Raw genomic sequence first — 18,988 nt, 5'->3', positions numbered from 1 at the left:
TCCTTCCTTCCTTCCTTCCTTCCTTCCTTCCTTCCTTCCTTCCTTCCTTCCTTCCTTCCTTCCTTCCTTTCTTTCTTCCTCCCTCTCTCCTTCCCTTCCTTCTTTCCTCCCTCCCTCATTTTATCCATGTGTATGAATGCAGGCATACATGGGCCTATGTATGTGTAGTACAGAGGATAAATCGAGGTCAGAGGACAACTTTTGGGAGTCTTCCACTCTATTTTGAGGCAGGATCTCTCTAGTTTCTGCCACTGTGATGTGTACTTTAAGCTACCTGGCCGAAGAGCTTCCAAGGCATTCTTGTCTCTCCACCTCTGACTCTTGGTAGGAGTGTTGAGATTACAAGTGCATAGCATGTCGCCACCACATCGAGGTTTTTATGTGGGTTCTAGGGGTTGAACTCAAGTTGACAGGCTTGGGCAGCAAGCATGTTTACCCTCCTAGCCATCTCCCTCTGTTAGGGTCTGAAATACGCTGAGAGAGCCACTCCAGATTTGAGGAGATTGCAAGCAACAAAGGGCATTTTTTCTGCAGAAGCCCAGCGTGCTAGGGTCACCACTGTTACAACATGGCAGTGACCCTGGGGGGCTCGAAGGCCGCTTTTAAAGCCAGACAGGGGAATTTCTACCGTGGCTATGTGACCTTGATTGGAATTGACTGGTGCCTGTGGAGGCTACGTGACTCTGGTCAGTATTTAGGTGCTTTACAAACCCATAGTTAAGTAGCCTTATCTTCCCCAGGCCAGACGTCTTGGCTGTTTCTGATTGGTTGCCCATTTTCCTAGGTTTTTTTTCCCTGTAACTCTTAGGCCTGTTCCGTCTAGCAGGAAAACGAAGCCTGTCATGGACTTGGTCAGGCTTGTTTAGTCAGGCTTTCTCACCTAGCCCTCCAGTTTCCTTTCTCGTAGAATAAGGGATCTGTAACAGATTCCATTTCCCAGGTCTCTATGCTTCCAGCAGAAACAAACTTGATATCTGTCTTTCTATCTTTTTGCTGCCCATGTGCAACAAAAAGTCCCTGCTTCACTCTGTGGAGCTGACCTTCAAGGCCCCACCTCTCACAGGTCTTGGCCTTGTCAAACCCAACATCTAGCAGGGAAATGTCCCATGCTTGTCTGCAGGAGCCCAAGGCCAGGGTCTGGCACAAAGGCTCATTCACAGTTCTCTTAACTGCTTATTTGCTCACCCAGAGAGCAAATAAGCAGTTGAACAATTTCCGAGTGGTGCCATTTCAGAGGTACAGGACGCTGGCTTTGAATTCTACCATTCAGCATGATCAGACAGTGACAGGGCACTTGAACATCAGGGACTCCTGCCTTGGGCACAGTGCTATTTGAACAGTCCAGCTTCATCTGAGGAGTGGAGGGGAGTGTTTGGGACAGAGGAACAGTATGTGTAGTCTTGAGGAGGGAAAGGGCTGTGTGTTAATGATTAGAGAGCTGGCAAGTGGAGCTGCACAAAAACAAACAAACAAAATGTGGTAAGGAATTGTGGGATGGAACACCACTCCCTCTGGAGTCAGGACAGGTGACACTTAGCAGTCACTGTCGGGGGAGGAGTTCGGGGGCAGTGACCTGGTCAGTTTGGGATTCTTCCTGACACCTGTGGACAGTAGAAGAGGTGAGTGAGGATGGGGCTGTGGCGACACCGTGACTGGTCCCGAGTGAAGCTGGTGGCACGAGGACTCCAGAGTTTTGGGGAACGTGGACCCTGATACTGCAGCCAGTGGGTTGGGAGGCCAGGCTTGGGAGCTGGTGGCCTGGTGGATGAGCAGGCTTACAGGAAGACACTGGGGAAGGGCTTGGTTAGAGGAGCTTGGTCTATTAAAGTAGCCATCATAACAGGTGGTCAAAGAAACGGAGATTCTGTGCTGGGGAACTGGCCTTTATTTTACATGATTTTAATTAAATATAAATGCTGGGATAAACTGGGAGGAGTAGAGGGAGGGGAAAATTGTATTCAGATTATGTTGTATGAGAAAAGAATCTAAGTTTAACAAAAGGGGGTAGAGTTTTAAAAATATAAAGGAAGCAGTTACTCTTAGAATATCCCATTCTGTTGTTCCCTTCCACTGTGCTGGGGTTACATTCCTTCACGTCATCGGAGTCGAAATGCTAAATAGTCTGATGTTCCACTGTGGTTGGAACCAGAGGTCATCCATCTTGGGTCATCCTACTCTGCCCCTGGCATGCTGGGCATCCTTGGGCAAACAGTTTTACCTCTCTGAGCGTCACTGCTCTCACTTATAAAACAGGAAGCCTTATCTGATACTTATCGCTGTGGGTGGGTGGATCAGTGGGTAGCTGGCCCATGTGGGTTATTTTCTCTGCGTTTGACTCCTATTGATCTTTCCCAGGAATGACCTCCAGGACCTAGTTCTGACCTTCACCCAGCCTGACCGTGGTGGGGGGGGGGTCTTTTTCCCTTCTGACCTCAGGTTTCCCACTCTTCACCTGAAGCCTTAGATTAGGCCTCCACATGGAGACTGCAGCCCTGCCAAAATTGCAAGAAGGGCACAGGTGGCACATGCTGAAATTCAGCCTGAGTGGGCTTTGCCGTACTGCCCACTGCCTTTCCGGAGGTTCTTCCCCAGGCAAGATCCAAGCTTGTAGAGATGTGGTGTGGGATCAGCCCTTCTCACCCTAGTCCTGACTCCCACCCCAGCTTCACATCGACCTCAACATTTCATTGTTGTTTCTTTAAATATGGGCAGGGTTTGCCTGCTTCTGAACTGTTGGGAACAACCAGTGTTGTCTCATTAAAACTGCATTGTTCACTTGTAGTGAAAGGGGAGGGGGGGAGCCCATTAAAGTTTTATACCTGACATGGAAAAACTATTAAAGATTCATAATTGCAATAAAACCCCTTAATAGAATGGGCACTCGAACTGTGGTGACACTGTAATCAGCAGGGTCTAACTTGGAACCCCAAAGCCCACTTCTGTGGGGCTTGGGGGTTCAGTAGAGCCCTAGAGGGTTCCATGAAACCTTTCAATTCTATGGAGCCCTGGGAAGGATGAAGGGCCAGGAGCAGGAAGCCCTTGGGTCCTTTTCCTGCAGGTCCCAAGTGAATGATCCCCTCTCTGTCTGCTCGGCACAGGGATAGCTCTGTCTGCTCGGCACAGGGATGGAGTTCTTGGCAAACCTCTTTCCCAGCATCCTCTGCCTAGGGATCTCAGAGCCACTGCTACCCACCCCAGGTTCTTCTTTCTTCTCTTTTCTCAAGCCTTGTCACTAGTGTGAGTAGAGTTCCTACTCTGTGGACACTGTGATGTCTGCCAACAACCAGGGTACAGGTGAAGGAGGGGCAGTCTGGCTGGCTTGTTTCTCGTGATGGTGCTTTGCTGTTAACACAGCAAAGCATGTGTTAACAAATTCCAGTGCCTCAGCTCCCAAGCACTGGAATTATAGGTATCCTTCACTGCAGCCAGCATGTCTTTTCTCTTTCTTCTGTCTCTCTTCCTCCTCCTTTTATTAAATTTCAAGTAAAAAGCTTTATCAGATGATTATCATTTAGAAGACCTTTGAGAACATTACTTATGCTAATGAGTATTTTGCACTGTCCGAAAAAATTCAAGTTATTGCTAATAACTATTCTTCTATTGGAACTCTCCCTACACAGACACACAAGAAACCCCCACTGTAGCTTCTGGTTAATTAAAAGCTGGCAAATCTAGAAAGGCAGCTTTTTGTGTGTATATAGACAGACGAGAAACATTTTTTGTGAGCGGCCCCTCATAGTGTGTCTTTTCTTTCTTTTTTTTTTTCTTCTATTTTTTAAACTTTTTTTTATTATTAATTACACTTTATTCATTTTGTATCCCCCCATAAGCCACTCCCTCCTCCCCTCCCGGTCCCACCCTTCCTCCCCTTTTTGCATGCATGCCCCTCCCCAAATCCACTGATAGTGGAGGTCTTCCTCTCCTTCCTCTCCTTCTTTCTGATCTTATAGTGTGTCTTTTCTTAAAGGAGGGGTCCACACTTGCAGGCTTGGGGTGCAAGGCCACATTTTCAGTCTTGTCACATTTACTTGTGGGCGGAAGCCCAGATGTATGTAAGTTGAGAGGACAATGAGAGCTTTCAGGGTGGTCAGTGCCAGGAGGCGGTCAGCTAATGCCAAGAGCTAGAGGAGAGGTGAGTTTGGTGGGAGGGGCTCTGAAGGATGGGGTGGCAGGATTTAGTTGGTGAGTGGGTGATGAGGGTGTCAGCATAAGCAGAAGTTTCTGGAAACAGAGCCAACACATGTTGAGCACCGATATACGCAGGCAGTCCCCTGTGCTCTCTCTATACATCCATCCTGTGTTTGGTGAACATCTAATGTGCACTGTTTGAAGTGTGGGAGACACAGTGGTGGGCATGCTGACCCTCTTCATGGGGAGCAACTGCTACTTCCTGAGTTTTCCAGAGGAGGAACTGGGAAATAAGGTAACTCATACACATAGCGTGGAAGTCGCAGAACCTGAAATGGGGCCCAGACTCTGAGGTCCCCTTCAAAAATCCATGTTCCTGATAGTGCCTCATGCAGCAGCCCAGGCGAACCACTCGTCAATGCATTGTTCCCATTTTATAGGCTTAGAACCATGGAAGTGTCTTTCTCAGGTCTCTTGGAGGCTGCATGAGCCACCCTGCTGCCTCTGAGAGCCACCTCCTTGGTGTTCCTGTGTGGGCCCCACATTATATGGCCAAGTGTCTGTGCCTGTGTGTCTCACTTACCCACAGCGCTAGGATATGAACCTGGCACTGGGCAGCCTGGAACTGATGGCGCAGATTTCTCCCTTCTTTAACATGAAGGGAATTCCCATGATCCTGCTCTCCTTCTCCATCACTGGTGCCCAGAAGGAGGGCTATGGTGACCAATAAATGAATCTGCCTTCTCTCATTTATCCGTCCCCATGCTCCCATCAGTGCCTGCAGCAAGCTGAGCAATATTAGATGGTCCATCATATTGCCTATGGAACAGAGTTGGGAGCTCCCTGCATTGGCTCCAAGCTGGGCTTTGCTGTTGCTGCCACATGTCCTTCTTGGGCCTCAGTTTTTCCACATTTAGGAGACCCCAGGGAAGGTTCTGATGGACATACTATCTTTGCCTCTTTATTTTTCACCTTGTTTATACACATAACATCTCCCTCTGGGCTGGGGAGAAAAACAAGTCACATGTCAGTGAACAGAGCTCCTGGCTCTTCTTTGGGAGGGTGAGATTAAGTCTCCTCCAGCTTCATGACACAGCCCATGGCAAGAAGAAGCAATGGAGAGATGGAACTCTCCACCGCTGGCTAACCTTCCCCTGCTTCCTGCACTGGGCTGATGAAGGTGGCAGAGTTTGGGGTAGAGCTTGAGAGAATAGGCTTGGTACTGCATATTCACCTCTTTCCTGTGCGACTTTGGTGTCTCTCAACTGGTCTCTTTGGAAGGAAGAAGTTGGAAAGCCTTGTGTCCCTATTTCTGTATTGGATATTTCTGTTGGTTCTCACAGTCACCTGATATTGGCTATACCATACCCATCCCACAAATGGGAACATTCAGACTTGGGCATAACTTGAGAGGGTGTGTGGGCCGCTGGGCTATTGTGTCATGGTTGCCTGACCTCTGCGGTCGAGCTGCAGTGTGGAGACACAACTCCCCACCCCATAGAGCACACTGAGTGAGACACACTGGCCTTTCTTGAGATCGGTTTGTCAACTGAAGAGTCGCAGTGAGCAGCAGTGTCCATCCTGACAGCTTTGGTCTCAGTCAGTGTTCTACTGCTATGAGGAAACACCACGACCAAGGCAGCTTTTGAAAGAGAGCGTTTAACTGGAGGCTTGCCTACAGCTTCAGGGGTTTAATCCATGAGCATCGTGAGTGTGCTGGCAGGCAGGCATGGCACTCGGGCAGTGGCTGAGAGCTCATATGTGCTGAATGAATTGCCGGCAGAGAGAAACTTGGCCTGGTGTGAGCTGTAAACCTGAAAGGCCACCCCTAGTGACACATCCCCTCAACAAAGCCACGCCCACTCAAACAAGGCTACACCTCCTACTCCTTCCCAGATAGTTCCAGTAACTGGAGACCAAGCATTCAAACACGTGAGCCTATTGGGCCCATTCTCATTCAAACCCACATACCTTCCTACAAGGAGAGGGCAAGAGGGAGTAAAGGAACCTAGATATAGGAGTGACTTAGACTAGGTCAGATGCTGCGGTAGGCATTATGATAGGCCTGACCCTAACCCCTCAACTCAGTAGCTTCCAGCTGACCCTTGGGCGAAGAAACCAAAAACAGATGAGGGAGTCAGGCCCAAGGGCTCCAGTCCACCTGGGTAACTTGTATGCTACTCCCACACCCTGCAGTTCTCCAGCTGGATGACAGGGAAGTCCTGCCACCTCTGCCTCCTCCCACAGAGATAGGCTTGTTCAGTAGGCCAGAGGGAGCAATGCTTAGCCAGTCAACATGAGATTCCAACACATAGAAACCCAGGATGTAGCTGAAGCCTGCACTGTGCTGCACCACTCACAGGCTCAGATGGTAGAAATGGTGGGCATTGAATCAAAGCTGTGAAGAAGGCTGACATGCAGAACCACAGTAGCCCATAAACCTGGTCCCTACAGATGATCCACAGCCTCTCTTGGACCTGCCAGGCCTAAGCAGTAGGATCAGGAAGCCCATGGACATAGGGGTTTCACATAAGCAAGGAGTACCCCTGAGAGGATGTGTACGGTGACCCTGGCTACTGGAGTCATGCATCCACCATTCTAAGTACTTGCCACTTAATGAAGCGCCCATTCAACAAGCTGACCTATGTTTTAGCTGGCTCCCAGTCCAGGCTGCTGAATGGTGTTATTCTTTGAGGCCATCCCAAGCGGGATCCAGAGCTGTCCGAGGCATGCCTGGACACAGCTGCTCTCCCAGATGCTAGTGCCTTTCATTAAACTGTGCACTGAAATAAAGGTGTAGAAAGGAATATTAAAAGTTAATTTAAAAAAAAGGAATAGAACGGAGACTAAACAATGGTTGATACGACCTAAGAATGGATAAGAAATGTAGCTAATGTAGGTAGGTATATATTTTCTTTAATAATTTGCTCTGTGGAGCTATCTTCTTTGCTTTTAATGTTTGTTATCTGTTTAAATAAAGAGATCTCTCCTTTGTAAAAGAAAAAGAGAGTTGAAGCAGCAGAAGGACACTTAAGAAAACGAAACACTGGAATATGAGAGGTGCATCTTTGACTGTGGCTTCCACAGCAGATTCCAGAACAGTGCCATGACTCCTGGGAGTGCTGCCTAACAGGCTTTGGGAAGGGGACCCTGGAGGGAGGTGAGTTTTTGCTCCATGCACAGGAAGGCTACTGCCAGAGCAGATCTCGGAGTTCTGGGTTTCAGAGTGGGCCAAGGTAGAACTGACAAAATCTAAATCATCATGAGAAAGTTGCATTTCCTGAGTGCTTACTGGCAATGCCCTAAGGCAGGGTTGATCTTGTTCCATATTCTGTTTGGGGGCCCAGTGGGACCAGTGGAAAGGGAGAGAGACTTGTCATTGTGGGCGGTACCATGTTTGATAGTGTATAGAGACAGGCACTGATACTAGACATTTGGAGGAGGAAAATCCTGGGCCAAGGCCCAGTTCACATCCACTGAGGAAAATGAAGCAGGAGAGCTTCTGGAAGGGAGACACGTAGTGGAGCTATGTCACATGATGGAAATAGCAGGGGAAGGACTTGAACCCAGGTCTAACGGTCTCTGAAGCTCTTTACCACATGTTAACAGTCTTCTGCATGGTGACTGTGGCCATTTGAATATAAATCCATACAGATGAAGTGTTGTCTCGGGAACCATCAGGTGAGCAGGTGGGGACCCAGGAGAGAGGCCACCGAGGGTGGAGGACAGGGAAGATTGGATGACACTTCCTGGAGAGCTAGCTGGAGAAATACAGGTGGAGCTGATGGTTGGGTCAGTCGTGGTCCATGTGTGGCAGCATGGCTAAGGAAGGTGGCTGTGGAACAGGCTGGGTTGGAAGCCAAGCTGTTTGGTCACCCAGGTTTGCACACTGTGGTTCCTCTCACAAGTGCTATTGTCACAAACTGAGGGTCAGCATCCTATTGTGTAACTTTTCCTGAGGTGAAATAAACAAATATCTCTTCTCCTCAGATTAGGCATCAATGACAAACCAGAGAAATGATTCATCCCAGCTCTAGTTTAGTGAAGCAGTCACTTCATTGAAGTTTACAAAAGCGTAAGCTGGAGCACTGAAAAGCTCAGTAGCTCAAGCCATGGGAAAGCCGGACTCCCTCACTGTTGATACTGTGGGCTCAGAAGGAGGGAAAGGAATACAGCTGAGAAGAGTCAGCAAGTGGGCCAGCTACCCTGCCCCTTACAGCAGGCGCGATGCTGTCCCATCCATGGACCTGAGAACCTTCTGGAAGAGAAAGTCCATTGACTCTCTACCCTGCAGGGTGGTCCCTGCTCCTTGTTCACACTGCAGCGCCTCCATCCTGCCTCTTCTGCCTTTGTTGCAGATTTGTTTTTATTGGAAAGCCAGTGGCTTTGTCTCTGTCGTCTTATCTTTCTCTTTTAAACATGCTCACCTGTCTGTTCCATATCACAAATAAAACTGCTTGCTTGCCATAAGACTCCCAGCAGTGTGAGCTCCTTCAGTGAGAGGCTGGTTGTCTCAGTTCCTGTGGTCTTTTTTCTTTAGTAAGTTAAAGTATTGCTGACATTCCAAAGTGACAGAAGAATGTGAGGGGGGACAGGGGGGAGATGGCTCAGCGGTTAAGGGTGCTTGCTGCTTCTGGAGAGGACCACGTTTGGGTCCCAGCGCTCATGTGTTGCCTCTGCCACCTGCAACCCCAGCTCTAGGGGATTGACCCCCTTTCCCGACCTCTCTGGGCACCAGGCATGCATACCTACAGTTAACTCAGATATAGACATAAAATAAAATTAAAAGGCAAGAAATCTCAACAGTAAGTCTGAATCAGATATGGAAATAAAAAGCGTCTGCATTCACTCCCCTCCCCTCGTCCTGCAGTTAGTTCATCTGACACTGGTCTCAGAGCTGGCTTGCTTCTGATGGGGGACTTCGGGGAATGTCATAGTAGACTCATTCTCAAAGTTGTCACTGGATAGCAAGTGTCCCTTTCTAGTGACAGGAGCAGGGCTCAGGGTTGGGATTGGAAGCAAGTTGTCATTTCCTTCTTGTGTGACCCTCAGGCATCCACATAGCTTCCCTGAACCTCACTGACCTCACCTTAGTCTGGCAAGTGGAGAGCTGGGCCGAGGGCAGCCTATGTGATGGTGTTGGTCTTGGCAGGTTGGGGACCAGATTCTGGAGGTGAATGGGCGGAGCTTTCTCAGCATCTTGCATGACGAGGCGGTGAAGCTGCTCAAGTCATCCAGGCACCTCATCCTGACTGTGAAGGACGTTGGAAGGCTGCCCCACGCACGAACCACCGTGGACCAGACCAAATGGATTGCCAGTTCCAGGATTGGGGAAAGCACCACCAACTCAGCAGGGTCTGGCCTCAGGCAGGGGGTTCAGGGATCCTTGGGTGACTTCTGAGAATCGTTGTTCCTCTCATCTTCTACCATAGGACTCCGCCTGCTGCCCCGACCCTCAGATCCACCCTACTCATGGGTTTAAGTGTGGGCTCTTACCCTCTGCCTAGCCTCAGAGTCCTCATGGAAACTTCAAATGCAGAACTTAGAGCCCTCAGTGTCTGCCATCAGGCAAATCACTTCTCTCTCTCTGGGTGCCTAAGTGTGCATTTGTATGTGAGCTCTGCCCCCATCCCATACTGCCAGAGAGGATCCCAGAAGGTACTTGGGATAAAAGAGTTCCAGAAACCAAAACCGGGCACAGTGGCCAGGTGGCCGTATGCCTGTTAATAATGTAACCTGTGTCAGCTATGGTCCCCATTGGATGTCTCCACCTGGTGGCTGGTGACTGCTGGTCAGACACCCCCAACCGGGTCTTCTTTCTCTCTCTTATTCCCTTCCTTTCTCATGCATGATGTTACATGTGTTTAAAAAATTAATTTCCAGCAATTTTTCTTTAAAACCCAGATTTATCATTTAAAAACTAGATTTCTGGTTCTTTCTTAAAATTCCAAATTCTTGCAGCATGAACCTATATTTTCTCATGAAAATATGAGCTAGAGCTGAGGCATCCCTACAAGTTGCTTCCAGGGGTTTCCAGACCTGTTTCCCTACCTTCCTAGGGGATGGCTGACCTGGATCACCTGTCAGAGGTCCTTTGTTCTCCTCACACCTATGATTCCTGACTTTCCATTGTTCCCATGCCAACCAGAACACTGAGTCTCCTCAGGACAGAAGCACTCAGGAGGCTCCCTTGCATGGTGTGGCAGTGCTGAGTCTGTAGCCAATGGGGAGGGCTAAAAAGCCACTGTAGGTCTCATAGGTCACATGCCCTTCAGCATCCCCTAAGTAGTGACCATGATTCGGGGACTTGTGGTTTCTCACACTTTTGCTCTATTTTGGGGTGGGCTTAGAACTTGCTATGTATCCCAGGCTAGTCTTGACCTCCAGATTTTCCCATGTGCTAAGATTACAGGCATGTGCCACCATGCTAGATACAAAGCCTGGCTTTCCTGCTTCAGCTCAGCCTTCTCCGTGTGTGCCCATCCCATGTGCTAACATGAGCTGAAGGGGCTTGTTTCTCTCCACAGGTTTCCAGGGGACCTCACAGAAGAAGGGACAAGCAAGGTAGGTCTCTTCATCTCTGGGATATGGTGAGCATCTTCTTCTCTCCTCAGTCCTGGGCAGAGTTTTGCACAGGGACTCACACAATATAGAGAGCTCCAGCCGGGCTGCCCAACTGTCCAGGTGCTTGCTGGCTTCCAGCCACTATGCCGGCTCCAGGTCCCTGCCCTGCTAGGGGTAGGGGAGGGTCACACCCAGCAGAAGACTCACAAATACAGTGCAGGCATTCAAATGAATGACCAACTAGAGAACACACTGGGAACCACGGAGGCAAGGTGGGCATTAGGGAGGTTAAGAATTGGGATATTAAACCTAGATGGGACCCAGCAGGCAGAGAGGTGCAGGCTGTGCCAACGTAAGAGCATAGGCCAGGGCCGTGGGGCAGACTAGAGCATGGGTTAGTAGAAGAAGAGAAGAGAGTGGGTGGGGGACAGAGTGGTGGGCAGGCTGACCTGTTCTCACGGCTCTGGAGCCACGGAAAGAGGCAGGAGCAGAGGGCATCTTGTAGGCACACAAAAAGTTTGTTTCCAAGATCATTCTAGATGTCCTTCACAAGGTGACAGGAAGGGCCAGGGAACCTGAGGAGAGACTGGGTGGTAATCGCTGGCCAGTGATGAGGACAGCGGGTAGAATTTGGCATGAGTTAGGGAAATAGATCTGAATTATAATTTAGAAATGTGGGGACTCTTGTCACCCCAGCTTCCTAAAAGAGCTAGGGAAGCCCAGAGGATCACGTAGTGCATGAACTGATAGGCACAAGGAGACACAGAGCGAAATATGAAGGTACCACAGAGATGACCACACATGGTCATTGCCCCAGGGTCAGATGGAGAGGCTCCTGTGTGTGTGGACACCACCAAAGGACCTCTAGAAGCCACAGCATTCCTCTACAGTGTTGCTGCTGGCTCTGCCCGATCCTCTGGCTCCTTAGCAGCCTGGAGTCCTCTGGCTTGTGTCCTTCTGTCTTTCAGCCAGGATTTTACAAGGGCCCAGCTGGCTCCCAGGTGACCCTGAGCAGCCTGGGAAATCAGACACGTGCATTGCTGGATGACCAAGCCCGGCATCTGCTGACGGAGCAGGAGCGTGCCACCATGATGTACTACCTGGACCAGTACCGTGGTGGCGCCATCTCTGTGGAGGCCCTGGTCATGGCACTGTTTGAGTTGCTTAACACACATGCCAAGGTGACTTGTTTTTTCTGTCCCTACCCTGTTACCAAGGACCTCAGCTCAGCTGGACCCTGGGCAGCCCCATTCTCCAAACTCACAGACTTCTGGGGACAGGGACATGGTATGGTGGCCATTATCACAGACTATTCTTCATAAGCAGGGCCCAGAGAAAGGGGCCAGCAACAGAAGCCTGCTCAGGTGGAAGTCTGTTTGTGGGTCCGAAACTGCTGAAAGGAAGAAGCAACTAAATACAGTGGGAGGGTATCTTGTAGGCACACAAGGAGGAAATACTGTTTACAGACAATTCAGAGGACCACTCTAGGTGGAAAGAATGGCTGAGGACTTTGTGGCATGATAGTATGCTCTGGGACTTTGTCACCTGTGCATGCTAATAAGGAAGGGTGACAGAGAGGAAAGAGTCAGGTAATACTGGGCTTGATGCTTGAGTAATGGTATTTGGATGTTCCCCCGAGGACACTGGAGAGCCACAGAAGAAGGGGAGAGCATGTTTGCATGCGGGTTGCTTGGGGGTAGAAGTCCCAGTCTCACCTGCTGGTGGAGTTCTCTCCTGCATGTCTGAGTGCCTTTGTCACACCCTCCCCTGCAGTTCTCGATCCTGTCTGAGGTGAGAGGCACCATCTTACCCCAAGACCTGGACCGCTTTGACCACCTGGTGTTGAGGCGGGAGATAGAGTCCATGAAGGCACGGCAGCCCCCGGGCCCTGGTGTTGGAGACACCTACTCCATGGTGTCCTACAGTGACACGGGCTCATCCACAGGCAGCCACGGCACCTCCACAACCGTCAGCTCGGCCAGGGTGAGCCGCCCCTGCCCTACCCCCGGTGAGAAGGTCAGGGGCGCGGTTAAGCTTTTCTTCACTGAGCCTCACCTCTCTTCTCTGTGAGAGCCTGGCTATTGTGGAGCACCTACTGTGTGCAGGACATGTGGACAGTGGACTGAGGAGAAAGAGGTGCCTTCTGGGGCTCTCAGTGTGGGAATCCTAGGGAAAAGGGTTTTTATTTATTTTTTTTAAGGGCTGTTTAGGAAACAACAAGATGCCTCAGGCAGTAAAGGTTTTTGCCACCAAACTAGTTCAATCACTGGGACCCATACGATGGAAGGAGAAAACTAACTCCTGCAAGTTGACCTCTGATTTCCACATGTACATGAGTATGTGTGTGAGTGCATGCACACACGCACACACACAAACACACACACACACAGAGACACAATAAAAAATGTAAAGGGTAATTACACAAAACAAAAACTGCAAATGGGAAGGCGTGGGATTCGGTGGGTGCAGGGTCAGCTCTAACACAGTGTCGGTCGTGCTGCTCTGGACTGTGGTTCGGGGTTTTGCTGAAGGCTGCCTGTTGTCTGCGGAGCCCCAAGCCTGGCTTGGCTTTCCTGCCAACTCAGCTGCCCCCAGTATAGCATCTAATCCACACTTGAATGTGGTTCTGCTCCCAGGATTCTCAAAGACAAGCACCTTGGGTTTTCTTTGCTTTGTTTCTGATTTTTCTTTCGTTTTGAAGTGTGTAGCCCTGGCTGGCCTCTGAGTGCTAGAGTAAAGGCATGCACCACAGGCCAGACAGCAAATGCCTTGTTTTTTAGGGGACAGCCAGGTATCCTACAGGAGGGTGGCTGGGCTGGAGGCCCAGATCCAGTCTAGTCAGCCATGGAAATGGAGTGACTCTAGGTGGTTCTGAAGTGCTCACTAAGTGCAGTAAGCTCATGCTGAGCCATGGGAGGGACAGGCTAGCTGGTGGTTATCTGGTGAGTCCGTAGAGACAGCCCTCACTCCCGAAGATCCTGGCTCCTGACGTGGCCTTACTTTAACACTCTGAGGTCTGGAGGGCCTTAACCCCATCTCTTTCATCTTTAAGGGTCCTTGTCCCTTCCTGAGGTGACCCCAGAGATTGCCATGCCTTCCTCCACAGCTCTGGATGTGCCAGCAGCTGTTTTTCAAGTCCTCGGAAGTGCAGGTCACTTCCAGGGCAACACAGTGGTCCTGACCCCATGCTGCTGACTTTGCTCCAACCACAGGCTTTGACGCACCTCATGATAAGGTGATTTCAGGCTGTGGGCCCTGGTCTGTATTCTACCTGTCTCTGACTCTTAGGATCTTGGCCTTAAAATGTCTATATGGAGCTTCAAGAACCACCTAATACCCAGAGAGTTGCATACAACTGCAGGTTTTGCAATCAGGACCATGTGCCACAGGGAGAGTACCTTCTGGCCAAGAGGCACAAAGTGTGTGGGTTTAAGTCCTGGTTTCCTTGTACCCCAGTTTCCCCATGAATAAACTGCATAAGGTCCTGCCAGCTCTGGCTGCAGCTACCTGAGGTCCTGAAGACAGCCAGTGTAAGACAAGAGGAGCTGGACAGAGCTCTGCAGAGAGCAGGGACACCAGCTCCAGCCCAGCAATGGCCTCTCCATCCCTGAAAAGTGTTAGCTGAGAACAGCACCTGCGAGGCCCCAGTGCCCAAGGCTACCTGGGCATACACAGCAGATCTCACAAGATGGTTCTGCGCAGGCAGCTTTGGGGCAGACAAAAGAGCACCCTGACATCGCTTCCACGGTTCCTAAAATGGGGGCTGCTCAGAATCTGTGACCAGTCAGGGGACCCAGGAATATCAGAATAAAATACACAAACTCCCCCAGGCAGAGAGGAGCTTCTGGGGCAGAGTCTAAGAGACCCTTAGGGAGGGAACTCCTTTCACCTCTCCAGGCCTCAGCTCAGTTTCCTCCCTTCTAGGGGAATTGTTTCTCCAAGTCTGCAGTGTGTAGGGAGAACAGAAAAGGAAATCCTTCTTGGGCTGGAGATGAGTACTGGATTCCCTGGAATGTGGCCGTACTCCCGGGGCGGCTAAAGCCTTCCCTTTGCCTGCTGCCCTTCCTGCTTGGGCAACCTTCCAAAGGCCCTGGAGACCCTGTGCTGGGGACTGCTCCTCCCTCCCTTTGTCCCTTCCCAGGGACGACCGTGAGCACTATTTGAGGCTCATTCCTAAGTTTGCAGCAGGTCCCTGAGGACCTAAACTGTTGGATCAAAGTCTCCAAGCAGATTTCCCTGAACCACTGCCTGTCCTCAGCAGGTGTGACCTGGGACAAACTGGTCCCTTCCAGCCTACTTTTCCATCTGTGAATGGTAATGCTGGCACCACGCCTGCCCCAAGTTACTGACCTCTGGGGATACCCCAACCCACCCCCCACCCCCCCATCCCCCCCCCCCCCCCCCCCCCCCACCCCCGGCAAGGATAGGATCAGCTCTCCATAGCAGCAGGGCCTTCCAGCTTCCTCTGAGGGAAACCCTACAGTTTCCCTCATTAGGTGTGTGAGTGTGTGTGTGTGTGGTGGGGCCTGTGCTGAGGCCTCTTGATCCCCTGACATTCATTTCATATATTTTTCTTTTTGCCTTTTGCCCATCCACCCTCCCTAGGAGCGGCTGCTGTGGCTTATAGACCTGATGGAGGTACTGTCCTTCGGCATGGGGGAGCGGGGAGTCCCTTAGGCAGGGCAGAGGTGGGGGCTGAGCCCTTCCTGCCACCCCTGACCTCTGCCCTTGTCCCGGCTGGGGACTGGGTGTTGTTGCTGCTCAGTCTGCCACCTGGTCACCACCTCAAACGTGGCCTCAGGCTCTGGAGAAGAGCCTCCGTTCACATGCTGCCTTAGCTCCTCACTTGCTGTGTGACCTCAGGAAGTAGTTCTCCCTCTCTGAGGTTAGCTTTAGGACCTGTGAAGGGAAGGTGAGCACTGTGTGGTGGAGAGCACGATCAGCCTTTGCATATGTCATGGCCTCTGCCTGTCTGGAATGTTCTCCTGCCCATGGCTGAACACAGTGTTCCCATGGCCTGTGCCATTAGCTTGGATGGCAGATCTTATGGGAAGTCTTCCCTGACCCTCTTAAAGGGGAGAATCCCAGCTCTTGCCTCATCCCGGAGCCTCTGCTGTTAATAATAGCTGGGACTTAAGGAGCACTCTCTAAGGCCCAGGCCCAGCGCTTCTCAAACATGTCCTCTGTGACCTTCCATGAGGGCCATGACTGCTAAGGCCTTCGTGTTACAGAGAAGGACACTGACTCTCAGAGAGGAGGAGCGCTTACTCCAGGTCACCCAGCTTGCTGGTGAGAGACCAAGTCAGGACATGGTCCCTGGCCGGCCGGCTTGCCTCTGCGTGGTGTTGTGAACCCTGTCCTCTGACCCTGGCTCTTCTTTAAGTTGTTTGCTGAACGTTACTTAGTCCGTCCGTTGGTCTGTACGCCATCTGTTTCCCCCTTCCTCTTCTGCGTTCCTTTCTGTTAATCTTCGTGGGGTGCATGCCCTGTGCTGTGTGCAGCCCAGGTACTGCGGTGCATCGGAGAGTAATAAAAATGCTTTCTTCATTGGAAATTGAATTTGGAGGCCAGAAGTAATGATGGAGAACTGAGCTGAGTGGCCAACACATCACATCACTCTTAAGTGATAAGAGCTGAAGAAAGTCATACAAGACAGCAGGGCACCTGGGGTGGGGGAGGATTGGCAAGGCACACCTGAGGGAGACCTGAAGCCAGGGGGAGAGAGACACACTCATATCTGGAGAGAGGAGCAGTTCAGACAGTGGGAACAGCACATGCAAAGGTCCTGAGGTTGGAGCACGCCTCCTGCACCTACATACCGTCTAGGAGGCACGTGGAGCCAGAGCGGGTATGCAAAACGGTAGGTCATGTGCAAAAGGCTGTGACTAGGAGCAAGATGATGCCCCGATGAACCAGGATAGTCTGGCTTAATTTTAACAGGACCTCCAATTATTGAGAATAGGCAAGGACATAGACACATTCCCAGGAATTAGTAAAGGCTCTTTGGAGATGGAGCAGCCAGTTGTTAAGAGATACAGCGATGGGCTGAGCAGGTGCCAGCTCTCCCAGTATCTGAGCGGCCCTGGCCTAGTATCTCTTGTCATACCCTTAGCACATGGCAGCCTCAGATCCTGCATACGCAGACACCTGGAATGAGGGCCGGGGGATACCACCTCCCCACCCAGAAGCAGGTCTTAGAGGACATTCTAACACCATGTTGTCCCTTCGGTGCCGTGTGCCTTTGAAGAAGCTCTTTCCCCACTCTCGCCTCAGTCTCCACTTCTATCAGACGGAGGCAGATCTCATGGCTCCTCAGATTGTAAGCATTCTTTCTGCTGAGTGGAGGTGTCTTAGTTGGGGTTCTATTGCTGTGAAGAGACACCATGACCACAGCACCTCTTAAGAAGTAAACCATTTAATTGGGGGTCAGAGGTTTAGTCAGTTATCATCATGGTGGCACACAGGCAGACATGGTGGGAAAGCAGCTGAGAGTTCCACATCCAGGTTGACAGGCAACAGGAAGAAAGTATGAAAGAAAGCTGGGTCTAGCTAAGGGTCTGAACTTCCCAGTGACACACTTTCTCCAGCAAGGTCACACCTACTCCAGCAAGGCCACATGTCCTAAGTGTGCCACTCTCCGTGAGCCCATGAGACCATTTTCATTCAAACCACCACAGGACCTAGTAAGTATTCAGGGGGTGGTGGCCAGCTCCACATCTGAACAAGGGCTCTATGAAGGAGAGAAAGAGGTAGAAGTGAAGTGGGCCAGAGACCAGGGACTGGAGTGCAGCTTTTACTGCAGAAGTACATTTTCCCACAGAACTTAAACACACATACCTCCTCAGAAATACCAGTCTGGCTGTTCTGACCCCTGCGTGAGCTTACTTCCCCTGCAGCAGGGAGAGTATTGGGGACAGGCAGGAACTACAGGCTACCAGCAGAAGCCCAGGAATGCCTATCCCATCTTCCAACATTTGCCTCTGTGTCTGAGGGAAATGCACCTTGTCCTGGCGCCTGGCTGACGGTGACCCAGAGGCCCAGCCATCCCAGATGGAGACAGTTTCCACTGAACCCAGATTCCCTGGGTCACGTGGTACAGCGATCCATCTTAGGTTACCTCATGGCCCTCCGTATAGCAACATCTGCTCAGAGCAGAGGCCATCAATCAAGGAAATTCCCCACCCTACCCCACCCACGGACAAATATCATCCCCTTTCAGTTTGTCTACTACTCAACCAGGAGCTTTATTTTTATTTTTTCCCCGCCTCTAACCAGCATTGTGTTCCCTGTAGAAATTGCTGGCCTGCAGAGTTGCAGGGCAAGCAAAGACGTGCCTGCCAGCATTTCCGCATCTCCAGTGTGAAAAGGGAGGGCGCTCCACTGTCCAGGCCGTGGCTCTCCAGACTCACAGTGGTCATCCTGAGCAGGTGGCAGAAGCTTTCCAATCCTCAGTTTCCACATCTGCACATTAGACTGGAAATTCCTGATGTCTTTGGGTTGCCCTGGGAAACCAGGTGGTTGTGTGTGGGGAGCGTGTAAGCTGACCATGTTACTACTCTAAGGGTTGGACAGAGAAGGATTAGAGGTCAAGGACACTATTGTTTGCTCACAATGACTGACAAAATCCCATTTTCACCCAGATTTCTCTCCCTGTATTTTATCTCCCGTGTCTGGTGGGGCCCTATAGCTGCCAAAGGTGTTGGGATAGCACCCCATCCTTGAAGGGAGGAAAGGAAGGGCGCTCAGCATTGCTGCATCTGCTCCCTCTATGGCCTGAGCCTCCCTCCTCACTGGAGCACAGTGAAGGAGAAAGACTCAACACACTGTGGATTGAGTGACACCTGCTTGTCACTCAGAGACAGGAGACAAGGCAGCAGAGGGCTTGCTCTGTCCTGTGACTCATGAGTAACCTGTTTGGTTTAAAGATTCCTTTCTTCAGTAAGAAACCCTCATTCATTCACTCATTTGTTGAGCCTGCCCCTGCCTTGCGATGTTTGTTGAGTAAGCCCCTCCCCCCCATCCACCTGGAGTTCAGAAGCCCAATGGAGGAAGATGATAAAGGGGCCTACATAAGGACTGACACCATAGCTCAGTAATGCTAGCATGAGCCAGGCCCTGGGTTCCCTCTGTAGCACCCTATGCAGACAATCTGCTAATTCCATGCCTGAGGGTATATGAGAGGACAGATCCAGGCCAATGACCCAGGCATCGCAGGGAGATGGTCAAACTAAGAGCTGGAGTTTGGTATCAAGTCCAACACTAAATGAAGCAAGACAGTTTAGGAGCTTTCACTTAA

The 18,988-nt window shown here is 50.7% G+C and overlaps 1 protein-coding gene across 7 annotated transcripts in view; it reads left to right on the top strand.

Annotated features, from left to right (window-relative positions):
• Window positions 1-18,988, top strand: part of Whrn (whirlin) — an 86,867-nt gene that overhangs the window by 56,893 nt on the left and 10,986 nt on the right. For 3 of the 7 annotated variants that reach the window (XM_055611586.1, XM_055611585.1, XM_055611591.1), the window contains exons 4-8: window positions 9,281-9,483; window positions 10,656-10,692; window positions 11,661-11,873; window positions 12,466-12,675; window positions 15,298-15,330. In XM_055611586.1, coding sequence (XP_055467561.1) covers window positions 9,281-9,483; window positions 10,656-10,692; window positions 11,661-11,873; window positions 12,466-12,675; window positions 15,298-15,330 — 696 coding nt within the window. The remainder of the gene's footprint in view (window positions 1-9,280; window positions 9,484-10,655; window positions 10,693-11,660; window positions 11,874-12,465; window positions 12,676-15,297; window positions 15,331-18,988) is intronic. The other 4 variants (XM_055611589.1, XM_055611587.1, XM_055611590.1 and 1 more) reach the window with 3 other exon arrangements.

Source organism: Psammomys obesus, unplaced genomic scaffold, assembly GCF_907164565.1.
Source record: "Psammomys obesus unplaced genomic scaffold, mPsaObe1.curated_primary_1811, whole genome shotgun sequence".
Lineage (NCBI taxonomy): Eukaryota > Metazoa > Chordata > Mammalia > Rodentia > Muridae > Psammomys > Psammomys obesus.
This window is presented reverse-complemented; position numbering and strand designations above follow the sequence as displayed.